This window comes from Pelophylax lessonae (genome assembly GCF_965119305.1).
Source record: "Pelophylax lessonae genome assembly, chromosome: 6".
Taxonomy (NCBI): domain Eukaryota; kingdom Metazoa; phylum Chordata; class Amphibia; order Anura; family Ranidae; genus Pelophylax; species Pelophylax lessonae.
Window position 1 is genome coordinate 78,883,451 of NC_138773.1, and position 20,498 is coordinate 78,903,948.

The following is a 20,498-nucleotide window of genomic DNA, read 5'->3' on the forward strand; positions in this document are numbered from 1 at the left end:
AAAGAGAGAAAGAGAAAGAGAGGAGAGAGAGGAGAGGGGGAGATAGGAGAGAGAGGGGAGGGGGAGAGAGAGAGAGAGAGGGGAGGGGGAGAGAGAGAGGAGGGGAGGGGGAGAGAGGAGAGAGAGGGAGGGGGAGAGAGGAGAGAGAGGGGAGGGGGAGAGAGAGAGAGAGAGAGAGAGAGAGAGAGAGGAGAGGAGAGAGAGAGGGGGGAGGGGGGAGAGAGATGGGGGAGAGCGAGAGAGGGGGGAGGGGGATAGAGAGAGGGGGATAGAGAGATGGGAATAGAGAGAGGGGGAGAGAGAGGGGGGGGGAGAGAGAGAGAGAGAGAGAGGGGAGAAAAGAGAGAGATAGAGAGAGGGGAGGGAGAGAGAGGGGGGAGAGCAAGAGGGGGGGGAGCGAGAGGGGGAGAGAGAAGAGAGAGAGAGGGGGGGAGATGGGGGGAGAGAGAGGGGGGAGGGAGAGAGAGAAGGGGGGAGAGAGAGGGGAGAGAGAGAAGGGGGAGAGAGAGAGAGGGGGCGGAGAGAGAGGGGGGGGATATGGGGGAGGGAGAGAGAGTGGGCGAGAGAGGGGGAGATGGGGGGGATAGAGAGGGAGAGAGGGGGAGAGAGAGAGAGGGGGAGGGAGAGAGAGGGGAGGGAGAGAGAGAGGGAGAGAGAGAGGGGGGAGGGGGAGAGAGAGAGGGGAATAGAGAGAGGGGGATAGAGAGAGGGGAGAGATAGAGAGAGGGGGGGAGAGAGAGAGAGAGAGAGAGAGAGGGGGGAGATAGAGAGGGGGGAGAGATAGGGGGGGAGAGAGGTGGAGAGAGAGAGAAGAGGAGCTGGACAGCGAAAATAGCTGCACAATATCTGACAGCATGTCAGACTGAGGGAAATAAAAAAATGGTGGACTTAAAAAATCCTTTACACGGACCCCCTCATCCCCCTATATATATTACTGCACATTCTCTGAAAGTAATATTTATATATTCCTCAATAAAGGCAAGTCAAGTGTACTCGGCATACCTGGGAGACCCACTGGAGCTGTGTGTGCCATGCACTCAACAAGGTATCATAGAAATCCGTTAGCTGTCGATCCAAGGGCATCTCACTCTGACACAACTCTTGCCACACAGATACCAGCTGTACCTAATGTTAAACATAAAAAAGGTTTAGAACCACGCTTAGGCAAACTCTACATCCAAACCTCTAGCACAACAGCGGTCAACTTTTGTGACATGGAGGGTCTCAAATGCAGCTCTCGATATCACAAAAGAGCCGCATCTAAAATTAAGTGCCAGAGACAGCAGACAAACAGTAGGGTATTGTAAAAGACTATCTGCATGGTACATGAGATGGTCAGCAATTGTGAACATAACATAGCAAATGGTCAGAGACTGTGGACAGGAGTCAAGAGATGGTCAGAGACGGCAGACACGACACAGATGTTCAGACAGCAGATATAATGCAAGAGATGGTGAGAGATTGCGGACAAGATACAAGAGATGGTCAGGGATTGCAGACAGGATACAAGAGGTGGTCAGGGATTGCAGACACTATACAAGACATGGTCAGGGATTGCAGAGACTATACAAGAGATGGTCAGGGATTTGCGGACAATATACAAGAGATGGTCAGGGATTGCAGACAGGATACAAGAGATGGTCAGGGATTGCAGACACTATACAAGAGATGGTCAGGGATTGCAGACAGGATACAAGAGATGGTCAGGGATTGCAGACACTATACAAGAGATGGTCAGGGATTGCGGACAATATACAAGAGATGGTCAGGGATTGCAGACAGGATACAAGAGATGGTCAGGGATTGCAGACAGGATACAAGAGATGGTCAGGGATTGCAGACAGGATACAAGAGATGGTCAGGGATTGCAGACAGGATACAAGAGATGGTCAGGGATTGCAGACAGGATACAAGAGATGGTCAGGGATTGCAGACACTATACAAGAGATGGTCAGGGATTGCAGACACTATACAAGAGATGGTCAGGGATTGCAGACATGATACAAGAGATGGTCAGGGATTGCAGACAGGATACAAGAGATGGTCAGGGATTGCAGACAGGATACAAGAGATGGTCAGGGATTGCAGACAGGATACAAGAGATGGTCAGGGATTGCAGACACTATACAAGACATTGTCAGGGATTGCGGACAATATACAAGAGATGGTCAGGGATTGCAGACAGGATACAAGAGATGGTCAGGGATTGCAGACACTATACAAGAGATGGTCAGGGATTGCAGACAGGATACAAGAGATGGTCAGGGATTGCAGAACACTATACAAGACATTGTCAGGGATTGCGGACAATATACAAGAGATGGTCAGGGATTGCGGATAATATACAAGAGATGGTCAGGGATTGCGGACAATATACAAGAGATGGTCAGGGATTGCGGACAATATACAAGAGATGGTCAGAGACTGTGGCTATGGTAAAGGAGATGGTCACGTAATGTAGGAGGTGGTCAGATATTGCAGATATAATGCAGGAGATGGTCAGAGACTTCAGACATGCTTCAGGAGACTTTCAGAGACAATGAACATGCTATAGTAGTTTTTGGAGTCTGAGGATATGCTTAAGGAGACAAATCACAAGAGACTGCTATAAATCACTGCTACAAAAGAGAAATAGGGAAACACATTAGTGTCTGTGGGAGCCCCAAAGCCTGCATAAAAAAAAGCTTAAGGACTGCATGTGGCCCCTGGGCCGTAGGTTGGGCACCAAGGCTGTAGTGGATTTACGATCATCCTTAAACGTTTCTGGCTTTCCTCTGAAGCAATAGGTTTGGGATTCTGAGAATACAAGGTGCTTGACTGGTTTTTCTTGATGTCTCTTTTTTAACCTAAGTACTTACTGTCCTATGACTAAGCAAGTTCATCTGTCATTGAAATGGCAGTGACAGATATGCAACTGCTAGTGATAGATTTGCAAGTTACCTTGTGTCATTTTTTTTTTTAAGTGTCTAAACACTTAACAGAAGTGACAACTTCACTTACATAAAAAGCTAATTGAAAAAAAATATATTCATAGTCTATAAAAAGAGACCCTAGTAAGACTAACAGGACCTGCGGAGTGCCTACAATATTAACTGTAAAGCTCTATATTGCCACCTAGTGCTCACATGTTTACAATCCTACAATACTTCATTTTATATACATTTTAGGAATTTCAACCCAAAATATAAAATCACAGCTTCTTCCAACATGGCTATCCACTGTGTTTCTTAACGCATATGCAATTCATTCTTAAGCAACTGCAAGTTTTTAAAAACACCATATAAACATTTGTATTCAATTATTTATTAATGATTTAATTTCATTGTGACACATGGGCTGGGCTAACAAAAAAATAAATACAATATGGTTAAGTACAGGTTAAGAAAACGTCAGTCACACCCAGCATTACGGCTTGTTAAAATGTAAAAGAAAAAAAAATGTAATTAGCTGCAGCTGTCAAGAGCACCCAATTACAACATGTGTAAAATTTAATATAGAAAGCAAACTTTGAAGAAGTATTTTTTTTTATTCTATTTTTCTATTTAAGTCCTGATTAATCCCCTGCCATCCTTAACTAGCTCTAATTAACTCCTTGCTCTTTTTGCAAATATCATATGCAAAATTCTTTAAAAAAATAAAATAAATTATATATATATATATATATATATATATATATATATATATATATATATATATATATATATATTCAGACAAAAAATTACTATTTTATATCTAGAGTAATGTAACACTAGTTGTTCTAAAACAACTTACAGCTCTGAACCTAGAAGTGCTCAGAGATGAGCACTTCCAGGTTCATTGTTCATAGGAGAGATATAGGAATGGATGATTTTTTATTCCAATCCTCTTCCTGCTACCGCCGTAAGTCTAACATTAACAGCACCAATTTTTTTTAATTTTGAAGAGCCGGCTTAAGGTTCTCTAAGGGCCTATCCACATTTTGGTCACAACTTTTCTAGTGTGTTTTGTTAAGGTAGCCGATTCAAATGAATGAGCTGCTAACACACTTCAACAGACGGAAAAAAAACAAAACAGACATTTAGCACTTTTTTCTGGCACAGTGCACCAGAGCACACAGTAATGTGCTGCAATTCAGTTATGTCAGAGATCCAATGGGTTAGTGCTCTAGTGTGTTATTTAAAACAAGTGGCACCTGAACATAAGGCACGTAATGTGCAATGCCGTATTTTGGATGTTGACATACAAATAACTGCAACAGCTAGTTGGAACCTGGCCCTAATAAAAAATGATTCCTTGGTTCCCGCAAGATACAGATGAGCCCAGGAATCATTTTTTTTTCTCGGGGGGGGGGGGGGGGAAGAGAGCCTAAAGCTAGCTCTCATAAAGGTAAACAAATATGTGGCTGCTGTCATTAAACATACAGCGGCAGCAGTAAAAGGGTTAACGTTTTACTAAATACAGTACACAGGATATGGAAATGCAATTATTTTAGTAAATACAAACTGCTAAATACCTTTTCTCATCAACAGTATATTGCAGTCCTGTGACTTCTATCAGTGTCTAGGCCAAGAACTGGCTAAAGCTTGCTGGAGGAGTTTTCATTCTCCTCTGACTGCCCCATGAGGCTGGATGACCCCTGACCCTCTGTCTGGACAATGCTCATTGGCCCTGTGCTGATCACATGCCCCCTTCCAAAAAAAAAAAAAAAAACCTATCTAGCAATGCATACCAAACTGACTAGCATGTGCAGAGTGCCCTTAAGGCTCTGTACTATCAGCAGATGGATTGTGGACAGTCAAAAAAGGGGAAGATCAGAGGAGACAGTATCAAAAAGCCTTTTCACAGTGAAAATAACAAGCATTAATTTTTTGCATACACGTATTAATTTTACTGTTGTGGGTTTAGTAAACACTTTAAAAACACTGCAAAATTTAAAGAACACTTTTTAATCAGAGTATAGCATCAAGTCAAACTCCTGGGATATCGATCTGGTCAGTTAAGTAGCAGAACTGATTGGTAATCAGTTTCAGTTATTTTGGTGTTAGTGAAATTAACAACAGGTGCACTAGATGGGCAACACATGAGATGACTCCAAAAAAGGAATGGTTTTACAGGTGGAGGCCACTGCCATTTTTTTACCTACTGATCTTTTCTGACAGTTTTTCACTAGTTTTGCATTTGGCTAGGGTCAGTGTCACTACTGGTAGCATGAGGCGAAACCTGGACCCTATAGAGCAGGGGTCTTCAAACTTTAGCCCTCCAGTTGTTCAAGAACTACAATTTCCATCATGCCTAGTCATGTCTGTGAATGTCAGAGTTTTAAAATGCCTCATGGGATGTGTAGTTCTGTAACAGCTGGAGGGCTGTAGTTTGAGGATCCCTGCTATAGAGGTTGCACAGGCAGCCAAACTCCTGCAGGATGGCACATCAATACGTGCCATTGCCAGAAGGTTTGCCGTGTCTAGCAGCACAGTCTCAAGAACATGGAGGAGATTCCAGGAGACAGGCAGTTACTCTAGGAGAGCTGGACAGGGGCCGTAGAAGGTCCTTAACCTATCAGCAGTAGCGGTATCTGCTCCTTTGTGTAAGGAGGAACAGGATGAACACTGCCAGAGCCCTACAAAATGACCTCCAGCAGGCCACTGGTGTGAATGTCTCTGACCAAACAATCAGAAACAGGCATGACGGTGGCCAAAGGGCCAGACGTTCTCTAGTGCTCAATGCCCGAAACCATGGAGCTCGATTGGCATTTGCCATTGAACACCAGAATTGGCAGGTCCGCCACTGGAACCTTGTGCTTTTAACAGATGAGAGCAGGTTCACCCTGAGCACGTGTGACAGACGTGAAAGGGTCTGGAGAAGCCGTGGAGAAAAATATGCTGCCTGAAACATCGTCCATGGAGGAACAAACAGAACTCTACAGGCTAGAAAATGGCACCCTGACTGCCAATAGGTATCGGGATGAAATCCTTGGACCTATTGTCAGATCCTACGCTGGTGCAGTGGGTCCTAGGTTCCTCCTTGTGCATGATAATGCCCGACCTCATGTGGTAAATGTATGCAGCCAGTTCTTGTAGGATGAAGAAATTGATACCATTGAATGGCCCCCATGCTTGCCTGACCTAAATTCAATTGAAAACCTCTAGGACATTAGGTTTCGGTCCATCCAAAGCCACCAGGTTGCACCTCAGTCTGTTCAGGAGCTCAGTGATGCCCTGGTTTAGATCTGGGAGGAAACATCCCAGGACACCGTCCGTCGTCTCATTAGGTGCATGCCCCGACATTGTCATGTATGCATACAAGCACGTGGGGGCCATACAAACTACTGAGTACCATTTTAGTTGATGCAATGAAATTTCAGCAAAATGGAACAGCCTGCTGCATCATTGTTTTCACTTTGATTTTCGGGGTGTCTTTGATATCAGCCCCTTGTAGGTTGATAATTTTCCATTTTCATCAAATGATGTGACATCCTTTTGTTCCTAACACATTACCCAGTCCATATCCATATAGATATCCAGCATGATATTTTTCCCTATTGAGATCTGATGTGTTTTCAAAGTCTTCCTTTAATTTTTTTTTTGAGCAGTGTATACAGATGATTCAATAACTCTAAGAAGACAGCAACACCAAAAAAATACTGTGCTTGTTACAATCAATATACAGCATGTATCACTCCTGTAAGTAAAAATATTGCAGACATATTCATAGGCTCCTAATTTATAAAAATGGTTCTTGGAGCAAACTGGTAAATACTTCCACTGCCTCTCTCTAGGGAATACCATGAAAATCAAGTCAATATACAGGGTCTTTTAGTGTACAGATCGCTTACGGGGATTGCCAGTTTAAAAGTAGAACTGTAGGCAAAACTTTTTTTTTCCCATTTTGGATAGGGCAAGGGAAGAATATAGCCCATCTGATTTTTTTTCATTATCATGTGTCCCATTAGGGAGATTTACCTTCACTTTCCGTCCCATAGCCAAACAGGTGATAGTGAAGTGACAGGAAATCCCTGAAAATTAAGGGAATTTCTTTGGGACCCCCCGGTCACCAGAACTAGTGTCCCTATAGGAAGATTTCCCCTCTATTACTTTTCTGGGGACAACCCAAAATTTGGGATTTTCTTTTACTTTCAATGAGAATGGTAAAAAGGACAAATAGAGAGGGTGAATCTCCTTAATGGGGGCACAGACCGCAATAAAAAAACTGACAAGGGGGCGTGGCTTGGACATGGCGGTGTGAGGACGTTTTAACTTGGTGCTCCCGCTCTCCGGCCACCCTAGTCGACCATTGCCTGCTTTTTTTCGCTGCTATGAGCGTCCGCAGGAAGAGGAGAACTAAGCCCGCTACAGCCTCTTCCTTGAGGACCCCCTCGGTAACCCCGATCCGAGCCTTCTTCCCGGAGTCCGCCAGCTCTACACCGCGGGTCCTGACTCTGACGCCACGTGGGGGACCTGGCCCGATGGCTGCATCCTCGCCTACACGCAGTTCCCCTGTGCTCCCTGCCGCCTCCCCCGTGGCTGCCTCCAACATGCCGTCTCAACTGGGGGATATACAGGACATCTGGACTCTCCTCAGGGCCCTTCCCACGAAGGCGGACATGGAGGTGATGGTGGCACAGGTGGCGGACCAACACCGGCGGGACTTCCAACAGCTGGGGGGCGAGGTGGCCTCCCTGGAGGGACGAGTGACGGCGGGAGAGTCTGTGATCGGCTCGCTGCAGACCAGGATATCCCGGCTGGAACAGACCCAGGTCGGACACACTGAAGTCCTTGCCGCTCATCAACTGAGGATGGAGGACATTGAGAACCGGAGCCGTCGCAACAACTTACGGCTTCGGGGCTTACCTGAAGCCACTGGCCCGGAAGACCTTGCAGAAACTGTGAGAGCTGTGCTGTCCCGTGTCCTCCCGCCGGATCCTCCGGTCACCCTGGAGTTTGATCGGGTCCATCGAGCCTTGGGAGCGCGACCCACTGATCCAGCTAGACCCAGGGACGTTATCTGCCGCCTGCATCGGTACTCATTGAAGGAACGGGTGCTCCGGGAGGCTTGGTCCAAGGGCCCCATTGACTTTGATGGCGCTACCATTCAGATATTCCCGGATGTGGCTCGGGGCACACTGCAACGCCGAGCGATGCTTAAACCGCTGCTGGAGAGGCTCCGGGCGCCTGAGATCACCTATCGATGGGGATTCCCCCTACAGCTGACGGTGCGGAGGAATGGATCGATCTTTGTGCTTCGCAAGCACGCAGACCTGCCGTCTCTCTGTGACTTCCTCGGCATCGAACGGGTGGAGCTCCCGGACTGGCTGGCCCTGCTTCCGGACCGTGACCAACGCCGGGATCCCCGTGGCTTGGGCTCTCCGCTCCCCCGCAGGCAGCGTCGGCAGTATCGGGGTCCGCCTCCGCAAAGTTCGGGAGTCGCTGCACCGGAGACTTAGGACGAGGTGTGTGAGTATGGCCCCCTCCTTCCCTGATTCTAGCCCTTACCTTGGTCCCGATCCCTGACGTCTCCAGCTAGCCCATTGTCCATCGCACCCCGCACGCTGCTGTCTCTGGTGCGTACTCTGAGGTCCGGCACCCCATCGGCTTTGAATGGTCTGTTGAGGCATGGCCCCCCTTTCATCTCCCGCTGGACTGCTGCTTCCTTGGTGAACCTCACGCTCGCACCCCCTGCATGCTGCTGTCCCCCTTTCGCTGACTGCTTTTGCGGACTGCCCTGCTTGACTGTGCCTCCCGGCTGCCCTCTCCCTGTCCTGGGTTTCACCTGCCGGGGGTTTATCTGGCAGACTGGGGGAGCGGGGAGGGATATGCTGGGCCGGCTCTAGGGGTCTTGTGCTGGGATGGGATATGGCGACCTAGCACCTGCAGGCCCTGGACTGTGGCCTCATGCTGGCTGCATGTGGGGATATTTGTTGCGGGGGGTCATGGCGAGCATGTGGGGGGGGGGGGATCTGGCTCTCACAGAGGATCCTCTTCGGGGGTCCCGCGGGGCCCCGTGCTGCTCTGCCGGTGTTGCCACAGTCGGGGACATGCCTACCGCTTGGACAGACCTATGTAGTAACTGGTATGGTAACTGTTAGGATCTTGTCGATCTCATGTGTTAGGGGTTTGTGTAGAAAGTCAGGCTGCCCTTCACCTCTGCTATCACTGACAGCTCCGTGTCTCTTTAACAGCCTTTTGATAGGTGTGCTGGGCTGGAGGCAGTGTTGGGGTTCCTCAATCCCCTCCCCCTCCCCTTTCCCCTCCCCCTCCCCTTTCCCCTCCCCCTCCCCTTCCCCTCTCCCCCCTCCCCTTCCCCTCTCCCCTCTCCCCTCCCCCCTTTCCCTCCCCCTCCCCTTTCCCTCTCCCTTCCTTTCCCTCCCCCTCTCCCTCCATTCCTCCCCCTCTCTTCCTTCCTCCCTATCTTCCCCCTCCCCCCTCTTCCTTCCTTCCTTGCCCTTCCTTCTTGGCCACATTCCCCCTCCCACCTCGCCCCCCTTCCCTTTTCCCCTCCTCCCCCCCGTTTTTTCCCTGCCCGGGGCCTTGCTATTTGCTGCGACCCTTGATATTTTTTGTCCTTTTTTGGGGGGGGGGGTCCCTTGCGGGGGCTTGTGGGGCTGCGGTCCCTGGGGCCCTTGTGGTCTGTCGGGGGGTGCGGCCCTGGGAGCCGGCGCTCTGGGCCGTCCTTCCTTGCTCTTGGCTGTTTAGTTAATTTCTGTTATTGTTTTTTTTTTTTTATGGCTCAATGTTCAGATCACTATGTTCCCCGCCTCGGACTGGCGGTGCTTCCTCCGATGTTCCTCAATGTTTATATTCCTTGTATGATGCTCACATATCACCTTTTTCTAGGTCGACATGGGATGGGAGGGGAGCGGTCACCATCCTCTTTTCGGTGTGGCCTTCCCCGTTCCCCCCATAGGATTTTGTTTTTCCGGGGTTCCCCACGCCCCACTCGGTCTTTGGGTGGTGGGTCTGGAACCCTAGGCGATTTGAGACTAGCTCTCACTGTGCTGCTGGCACTGTAGTTTCGTGGTTCTTCGTTTCTCTCTGTGCTTTTCCCCTCCTACTCCCTCTTTCTTGCCCTTCTCTTCTCATTTCCCCCTCCCCCCCCCCCTTTTTTTTTTTTTTTTTTTTTTTTTCTCTCCCCCCCCTTTACCTCTTCCTCCCCCCTCCCCTTCGGTGGTGATGGCTGCCCGCCCGGCTGATCCCATCCGCCTGGCATCGCTCAACGTGAAGGGGCTCAATACCCCCGAAAAGCGCTCCATGGTTCTGACTGACCTTCATCGCCTTCGGGCCCACGTTGGCTTCCTGCAGGAGACCCATTTCAGAATTGCCAAAATCCCTTCATTGGGGGGCAGACGGTTTCCCACTGTCTACCACAGTTGCTCGCCTGATTCCAGATCAAGAGGGGTTAGCATTTTGATAGGTAGCCAAACCCCGTGGACGTGCTTAGACTCGTGGAGCGACGAGATGGGCAGGGCTCTATTTGTGAAGGGTCGTCTGGGCTCTGTATTGGTCACCCTGGTCAACTTATACCTGCCCAATACGGAACAGGTCCCGTTCCTAGAATCATTGCTCTCCAAACTCCACGATTTTATGGAAGGTCAGGTTCTCCTTGGAGGCGACCTCAATTTTGTCCTGGATCCGATCCTGGACGCTTCTCGCGGAACTTCCCACATATCCTACGCGGCGCTAAAGCGACTTAAGAAGGGCTTTCACGCCTTTCATCTAGTTGATGCGTGGAGGGTCCTCCATCCGACCACTAGAGACTACACTTTTTACTCTTCTCCCCATGACTCCTACTCGCGCATCGATTATTTTCTGGTTCCCCAAGCCCTGCTGGGGCGTGTAGTGTCGGCGTCTATTGGCTCCATCACTGTCTCCGACCATGCGCCGGTGATCCTTGAGATGGACCTGCGCACCCCGGAGACACGTCAATGGCAGTGGCGGCTCAATGACGGTCTCCTCCAGGATCCTAGCCTCCTGGAGGAACTTAGGACCGAACTTAGGGGGTTCTTTGCGACTAATGCTCTTCCGGAAAGTTCGCCGCTAATGGTATGGGAGGCTCATAAGTCTTACATGCGGGGGGTCCTGATTAAATTAGGGTCTCAACGCAAACGTGCACGGACACAACAGGTACAGGATCTTCTGAAGCGTATAGCTTCGCTAGAGGCCACCCACAAGAGAACGCTGGCACAATCGGCCCTTCAGGAGCTGACTGTTCTTCGGGATCAACTGCGCTCCTTGGCCCTTTTCAAAGCGAAGGCTTCGTTAGCCAAATGCAGACGCGTGTTCTATGAGCATGGGAATAAATGTGGCAGGATCCTTGCACGAGCCTTACGAAAACAGCGGGCACAGACGTTCATCCCAGAAATTCTCTCCTCGTCGCGACGAAAGGTCCACACCACGGAGGATATTGCTGAGGCCTTCCGCAGGTACTATTCCTCATTATACAATCTGGCTCCAGATTCATCTTCGCCGGCCCGGGCAGCGCTCCGCTCTCGGATCAGGACGTACTTGCAGACCTCCGGGCTCCCCGGTCTTCCCACAGAGGCTCTAGAACGATTGGATGAGCCCCTCCTCTCGGCCGAACTCTCGGGGGCCGTGGCGGGAGCTCAGAGTGGCAAGGCGCCGGGGCCAGATGGCTTCTCTCTGGCCTACTATAAAAGTTTTGAGGACATTCTGGCTCCCCACTTTCTTGCCGCATACAACGCAGCGGGTTCAGGGGCGGAGTTCCCAGTGGACTCCCTCCGCGCTCACATCACGGTGATAGCGAAGGAGGGTAAGGACCCCCTCCTTTGCCAGAGCTACAGGCCTATTTCGCTCCTTAATGTGGACTTGAAATTGTTCACCAAGATCCTGGCCTCTCGTTTGGCCCCCCTGCTCCCGCAACTGGTGGACGATGATCAAGTGGGCTTTGTACCCTCCCGGGAAGCAAGGGACAACACCACGAAGGCTATTGACCTGCTGCACTTGGCGTGCGCCCGGAGGATCCCCATGCTGCTCCTCTCGACGGACGCCGAAAAGGCGTTTGATCGGGTGAATTGGGTCTTCCTTATGGAGACCATGAGACATATTGGGCTGGGACAACGCATGTTGTCCTGGATTGGTGCGATTTACTCTCGCCCGTCGGCCTGCGTTAAGATCAACGGCTTGCTCTCCGGCCCTTTGGAAATATCCAATGGGACAAGGCAGGGATGCCCTCTTTCCCCGCTGATTTTTGTTCTGACCCTGGAGCCTTTCTTGAGATTGGTTAGGGCGAATACTGATATAGGTGGAATCTGGGTCTCTACGTCGCTCGCCCCAAAGGTGGCGGCTTATGCAGACGACCTCCTCTTCTTCTTATCCAAGCCCCTTCTCTCCCTGCCTAATCTTATGAAGGAGTTCCGCAACTATGAAGAGCTATCTTCATATAAAATCAACCATCAGAAATCTGAAGCCCTCCCGGTCTCCGTGCCTCCGGCCTTACTGACCCTTCTTCAGAGGGATTTTCCCTTTAAATGGAGTTCTTCGCATATTAAATATCTGGGCGTTTTTCTCCCTAACCGTCCTGATCGCATCTTCGAATGCAACTTCCCTCCTCTACTAGTGCATATCCGGAAGGATTTGGAGGGCTGGCAGAAGGGAATGTTCTCATGGTTCGGGCGCTGTAACATCATAAAAATGAATGTCATGCCCCGTCTGCTTTATGTGTTGCAAGCCCTTCCTATCTCTGTCCCCCAGACCTTCCTTCGGAAGATCAATGAGGTGTTCCGCAGGTTTCTGTGGCTTCGGAGCTCCCCCCGCCTGGCGCTCAGGGTTCTTCGTATGCCCAAACTGAGTGGCGGCATGGCCTTCCCAGACGCGTCGCTATATTATGCCTCGTGCCACCTAGCCAGGATTCTGGACTGGCATGTACATGGTTCACTGAAACAATGGGTGCGCATTGAACGGAGCTTTGGTGACTCTTCGCCGGAGTCTCTGTTCTGGGGAGCCTCTGCCCTACCGCGCGGGACCTCGGCTCACCCGACCATAGGGGCCACCCTGGCGGTGGGTCGCAGGCTGTGTAGAGAGGGCTCCATCGCGACCTTTCCTTCACCTCTGTTCCCGGTGCTCGATAACCAGGACTTCTCCCCAGGCCTGACTGACCCAGGTTTTCGCGCCTTGAAGACCAACGGTCGTCACCAAGCTAGACACTTCATTGTCCGTGGTCGTTGGATCTCTCGGCAAACTCTCTTCTCGGATCACACCTATGCCACATTGTCGTTCTGGCAAAAGATACAGCTGGCTCACTTCCTGCAATCCCTGCCACCGGCAACCTCGTTCACGAGACGCCTTACTCCTTTTGAGGAACTTTGTGCATCGGACTCTCCCTTGCGCCATACTATATCTCTGCTCTACCGCCTTTTATCAGGCTCCGATCCATCCTTCAGACCCCTGTACCTGACTCACTGGGAAAGGGACCTAGGGCTCTCTCTCTCGGACCACCAGGTTGAGCGCATTTTCTTTTTCACCTATAAGACTTCCATGTGCTCCAAGTATCAGGAGGCGGGCTATAAGCTCTTAACCAGATGGTACTACACCCCAGCCAGACTGCATAAGATGTTCCCTTCATGTTCGAACCTCTGCTGGCGATGTGGGGAGGAGGTGGGATCCCTCCTCCACGTCTTCTGGTCTTGCAACAGACTGCAACCCTTCTGGCAGGAAGTGATGCGTATTTCGCAGAAGTTCACAGATCATACCCTCACTTTGAGCCCTGCTCTCTTCCTTCTCCACCACAATAGCTTTCCACGGTCTTCTTATCGGAAATCAATTTTGCCGCTCCTGCTTACGGCGGCAAAGAGCTGTATCCCTCTTCTCTGGAAACAGGCACAATCTCCCACGGTGGCGTTGTGGCTGCGTAAAGTGGCACATATCAATGAAATGGAGGACCTTGTTGCGACTGACAGGGGCATTAGGGAGAAATTTCTCAAACGATGGTACTATTGGCATGAATTCAGCTTCTCCGATGAATATAAAACTTTGATCGCCTAGCTGGCTGTCGGCGGACCGGGGGGCCGCCACCGCCCCCCCCCCCTTTTTTTTTTTTTTTTCTCTTCTCCTCCTTCCCATTCTTAGTCTCCTCCCTCCCTTCTCTGCTCTATGGCTTCCTTTTCTTTTGAGATTGTATTTTCTTTAGGCATACGTAACCTACCTGCCTCTCGGAATTTAAAAGTGAGGCGGGCCGCCGGATCGGTCCCTCCCTGCCCCCATAGGCCGGCCATTTGATGGATGTCGGCGGGGATAGGGATTGAGACCTTTTCGGAGGGCCAACGCCCTGTTGTCGACTCTTGGTTCTTACCTCTCGCATTTATCTATGTTGGACCATATGTCCTGAGATGTGTTTTCACTTATTACCTTGTACATTTTCTTCTGTTTGCCTACTGTTTTTGGACATGTACCACTGCTCTTACATATGCTGTATGCCTATTCCTTTTTCAATAAACAGTGAATTTATAAAAAAAAAAAAAAAAAAAACTGACAAAATGTTCTAATCCCTCTCCACCCTATCAAAAAAAAAAATTGCCTTTAGCTACACTTATGCTTGAGGGCCAAGGCAGAAGTAAACTGGGGTCCCGGGGGTATCAGGACAATATCCCCCCGGACATTATCCCCCCGGGACAACATCTCCCGGGCAATATCCCCCTGGACAATATCCCCCTGGAAAACACCCCCCTGGACATAGGGTTAGGGTTAGAGGGGGGATATTGTCCAGGGAGGATAATGTCCGGGGGGATAATGTCCAGGGGGGATAATGTCCAGGGGGGATATTGTCCGGGGGGGGGGGGGGGGATAATGTCCGGGGGGGGGATAATGTCCGGGGGAATAGTGTCTGGGAGAATAGTGTCCGGGGGAATAGTGTCCGGTGTCCTAGAATCGGCCCCGGGTGAGATTGCAGCATCAGTACAGAGGAACACCCTGCCTTCATAAGATGGTCTGACGGGCTGCATAGAAGTGGACAAAAATAAAAGGGACATATAAAAAGAACCAGACAATAGTAGAGAAAGGCATCACAGTATGCAGAGAATAGGGTGGGGGAGCTGTATATAGGAGTGGAACAGTATGGTAAGGAACCATAAACCATGCAAAAAAAAAGCCGAAGAGTACACAAAATCAGTGCATGAAGAGCAGAAGAGGTCAGAGGTAGACATTTCAAAGCTTAGTTTTCTATTTCAACTTTAATTTCAACTGCAGCATATTTTCACTTAATACAATTTTTTTTTTTTTTTGGTTGAGCAACACAGGAACACATGATTGCTCTTTGTCATTGATAACACACCTCAGCTACAGTCAATGGGGGTAGGTCACATTCTTACCGTACAGAACAGATATGTACCCAATGTTTTATAGGAAATCTTAGTCTTGCACAACACAGATAAGCAGTTTGGACTTACAGCAGAGTGAATTTGTTTTAATGATCCCCACCCACTGTGTTGGCAGTGAAGGGGTCACAATTAAATCAAACATCTAAAATTTGGCAGAAAGGGAGAAGACGTCACTAGGTTCCCCAGTGTTACAGTATGTACTGTCCTGAAGTATTATAGGACGCTGCACACCTCCCAGAGACTGGGCCCTTTTCCTACTGGAACAAAAGGACATTCTGTGTCATTGTTTGTCAAACACACAGACCTACACTGGTACATAAAAGCTGGTTATCAGTCTCTGCTGGGGTTGTTCAAATTATTATGTAAATTTAAGAAACCACTGCTGACAAGGCACTGTTTGTTCACTGCTGACAAGGCATAAACATGGTTTACCTTCAATGGATATCTAAGAGGTATGTATCATGGCCATAGGCCCAAAAGTAGTAGATGTACACATGATCACAGAAACCAACTGCTACACAAATGGCTGTACAAGGCACTAGCAATTACACACAATTATTACATTTTTATAATTAAAGTGTTCACTCTTTCATAAAAAAAATGAAAAGATGAACATCCTTTAGCCTCTACTCCCGGTCCCTGCTGTACTTACCTCTGCAGGTGAATCGCTGTCAATGCCCACGCAGCTGGTCCAGCGAACCAAGCATATGAAACTTCTGCTTCTTCCCCTACTTTCTGCAGGGCTTCTGGGATTGATCAGAACAATTTTGATTGGTCAGTGCTAGCACAGAATATCACTGTGTGGCCACCATTATTTTCCAGCACTGCCTTAATCCTCTTGGGCATGGAGTTCACCAGAGTTTCAGAAGTTGCCACTGGAGTCCTCTTCCACTCCTCCATGACGACATCAGCTGGTGGATGTTAGAGACCTTGCGCTCCTCCACCTTCCATTTGAGGATGCCTCATGATGCTCAATAGGGTTTAGGTCTGGAGACGTGCTTTGCCAGTCCATCACCTTTACCCTCAGCTTCTTTAGCAAGGCAGTGGTTGTCTTGGAGGTGTGTTTGGGGTCGTTATGTTGGAATACTGCCCTGCGGCCCAGTCTCCGAAGGGAGGGGTATAGGGCACTGCTTCAGTATGTCACAGTACATGGTGGCATTCATGGTTCCCTCAATGAACCGTAGCTCCCCAGTGCCAGCAGCACTCATAAAGCCCAAGGCCATAACACTCCCACCACCATGCTTGACTGTAGGCAAGACTCACTTGTCTTTGTACTCCTCACCTGTTTGCCGCCAGACACGCTTGACACCATCTGAACCAAATAAGTTTATCTTGGTCTCATCAGACCACAGGACATGGTTCCAGTAAACCATGTCCTTGGTCTGCTTGTCTTCAGCAAACTATTTGCCGGCTTTCTTGTGCATCATCTTTAGAAGACGCTTCCTTCTGGGACAACAGCCATGCAGACCAATTTGATGCAGTGTGTGGCATATGGTCTGAGCACCGACAGGCTAACCCCCCCCCCCCCCCAGCCCCCCAGCCCTTCAACCTCTGCAGCAATGCTGGCAGCACTCATATGTCTATTTCCCAAAGACAACCTCTGGATATGACACTGAGCATGTGCACTCAACTTCTTTGGTTGACCATGGTGAGGCCCATTCTGAGTGGAACCTGTCCTGTTAAACCCCTGTATGGTCTTGGCCACCATGCTGCAGCTCAGTTTCAGGGTCTTGGCAATCTTCTTATAGCCTAAGCTAACTTTATGTAGAGCAACAATTCTTTGTTTCAGATCCTCAGAGAGTTCTTTGCAATGAGGTGCCATGTTGAATTTCCAGTGACCATTATGAAAGAGTGAGAGCGATAACACCAAATTTAATACGCCTGCTCCCCATTCACACCTGAGACCTTTTAACACTAACAAGTTACATGACAACGGGGAGAGAAAATGACTAGTTGGGCCCAATTTGGACATTGTCACTTAAGGGTGTACGCACTTTATTTTGCCCACAGTTTAGACAATAATGGCTGTCTGTTGAGTTATTTTGAGGAGACAGAAAATTTACACTCTTATACAAGCTGTACACTTGCTAAATTTACATTGTAGCAAAGTGTAATTTCTTCAGTGTTGTCACATGGAAAGATATAATAAAATATTTTCAAAAATGTGAGGGGTGTACTCACTTTTGTGAGATACTGTACATATACACACACACGCATACATATATATATATATGTGTTTGTGTGTGTATGCTACATAGTGACCAACCCTTTGAAGCTGCATGTTCTAATACATTTAATGTAATCCCAAATCCAGGCTCTAGGCCCTTCATTACCAGATGGCTTCATGACTCATTGAGGTACCAGGTCTGTATTTAATTTTATACATTTTTATTTAACTTTTCCAGGTGTCTTCAAGTCTATAACAACTGTGCAGGGTGCTTTTTTTTCTGATCTTCTCCCAGGCAAGGCGTTTTGGTTCCTGTCCCAATGACCACCACAACTGGAATAGGACGTAAGAGAGATCTCCTTCAAAATGAAAAGGAGGCATCTCAGCCCCAGTCTATCATTAAAAAATGTTTTTTTGGCTAAGGATTTACTTTCTAAGCTCATCTCGAAAAATAAAAGTAAAAAAAAAATAAAAAAATTACAACCCATCAACAATTTTTTTTATCTTCTGGACTGTTGAGTGGGAGGATCCTTCTATAAATTCTCACTTTACTCCTTTGTGAAATGGATATTTCCCATTGACTGCCCATCAGCACGTTCCTGAAGACCCCAGCAATGTGCTGATTTCCTAACAAGGGGCAGCAACAGGTCAATAGAGGGCCAAGACTTTTGCAGTGAATAACCTACTACTACTATTTTGAGCACCTAAAAAATCCCGTCCTACCTGTACATGGTCTATTTGAATTTCTGTGATGTGGTGCATGGTGTGAGCCATATTCTATCCATATAGAAGTATGACCGGTCTTTACTAGCTGAAGAGCAGCTGCAGTGGGTAATGCGACATGTTACTAAAACCAGCCATAGATAGAGAAATTCCATGGTTGCAGGAAAGAAAATTGCTCGACTCCCTCATCAACACAGTCAGTGTTGATGGGAGAATCCCTCCCATGGAGCTACTGTGAATGCACAGTGATTACCGCAAGCAGCTTTAACCACTGGCATTTATCACATTAAAATCCGACAGGCTGGTTATACACAAGTTGGGTACAAGCAGCCTGCCCATATATGGTTCAAATCTTGGCCAGATCCTGCTGAACTTGCTAAGATTCGAACCACTATGGCTGGCTTTAAGCGAGTAAAAAAAACATAAAAAAGAAAAAAAAAAAAAGAGGGTGTTAGGTGTTTTTTTTAAGCTTGTAAGAATAGAAATGCGTGTTTGGAAAGGGGGGGGGGGGGGATTTTCCAGCAGATTGGCTTTAATGAATCAGGAAAACCTGTCAAACTGAAGGCTGAAAAAAAGTACAGCAAGGAGAAGACTTGGAAAACACCATTTTCATTTCTACACATTACAGGGGAACTAGAACTTCTAGTAGATGAACACATGAACAGTATAACACTGGGACATAAAGAGAAGTGTACATACCTTGTGGCATTTATAGTAGTAGGCCAGCAACTGTGGCATCCTATCAATCTCACTGAATACCTTCACAAACATCTTGGCCTGGTCTGTAAGAAGGGTTAAGAAACATTGTTTATCTCCTAAAAGAACCACACTGTTTTAGCAACTTCACACAAAAAGAGGAGAAAAAAAAAGCAAGAATTTAAAAAAAACTGCCTTAATGCCGCATTCATTTTCTGCATCTTTCAAAACTTGGCTTGGCGTTAATGAAGGGACACAGGAAGTCTTTAATCTGAGTTATTCTGCTGCCTATGGGAAGATACTAGCAAACAATAAAAGCTATAGGACAGTCCAGGATAACCTCTAATACCAGCATGTCTTAATTTTGTATCAAAGAAGAACCAAGAGCGTGATCAGAAACACAGAGGGAGGGATTTGTATCCTTCAATAGACTACAATAAAAGGATTTTCTGTCTCGTACTTGATGAACACAGAAAGACTTGAACCTTTGGCAAAAGCAGTCCAACCGAGGGGTGGGAAACACAACCAGAACCTCATCTGGTTACGATCACAATCCCCCTCTCTGTAGGGATCCAATTTTTGTACCAAGCACAACATTTTCATCCACACCTACTGCTCACTTGATTTTCAGGAGTTGCAGCCCACTTGAAATTTAAAAAACAGGTAGGTACATTCAATAGTGATCAAAAAGCTTAACATTGATTTTCTTACTGTTCTTATTGTTTAAATTGCTCCCCAGAACAAGCCCAAAATCCAAGGCTGCAGAGGAGAGCCACTATAATCTGAAGCTGTCCAACAGATCTCCCAATGAGTCACAACTACAGCTGTTCAATGAGCAAGAAGTGTAAGCTTTGCTGTCTGCAGAACTATTGTTCTGACTTGGAAGAAATCAGACCAAGGTGGTGGTAGCTCCCTCACAGGGCCCAGTGGCCCTCCGCTGCAGTCCTGTACTTAGGGCTGACCCTGGGGAACAATTTAACCACATACTACAGCCTCTTTTCTCACTATTGAATGCATCTACCTGTTTTAATAAGCTTTAATAGGGCTTTAAACCATCTTGAATAATGGTACAAAAGCTCCCTCTGCTGGGAAGAAATGAAACTGTCACTTTATATTTTTTACCGATTCGAATACTAATCTTATCTACTGCCACAAAGAAGAAAAAAATATTTCTGGGCATTCTTTTGTGCCCCCCCCCCCCCCCCCAAAGAGGAAATGATCAAGAAGGTTGTAGATTTTAATTTTGAATTGGTTGCAGAATTGTGGAAGGAGCCAGGAAGCACAGGAGGTACATTTAATGAGCAAATATGATGGCGCTCACATACATATTGTATATGATTTTACATTTTACCACAGTGTGATAAACAGCCCCAGATGACCCAGGGAAAAGTCTGGGAAGGGGTATACCTGGCTCCAAAGGAAGACAGTTGGAAATGTATCTGGATTCCTGATAATACAACCCAACTTCACACACATTAACATTTGATTTGATTTTTTTTTTTATTTAATCCAAAAGAGTAATTATAAGTAATGACCATGAAGTAGCAATATCAGTACTGACAAAGACATGCACCTACGCTGTACATATTCATTCAAAGGAATATATAG

At 47.8% G+C, this 20,498-nt stretch overlaps 1 protein-coding gene across 1 annotated transcript in view; it reads right to left on the bottom strand.

Annotated features, from left to right (window-relative positions):
* COG7 (component of oligomeric golgi complex 7) overlaps positions 1-20,498 on the bottom strand; it is a 119,055-nt gene that overhangs the window by 80,171 nt on the left and 18,386 nt on the right. The window contains exons 6-7 of the mRNA XM_082260267.1: positions 18,894-18,976; positions 1,003-1,125 (exon numbers count right to left, since the gene is read on the bottom strand). Of these exons, the coding sequence (XP_082116393.1) occupies positions 1,003-1,125; positions 18,894-18,976 (206 nt within the window). The remainder of the gene's footprint in view (positions 1-1,002; positions 1,126-18,893; positions 18,977-20,498) is intronic.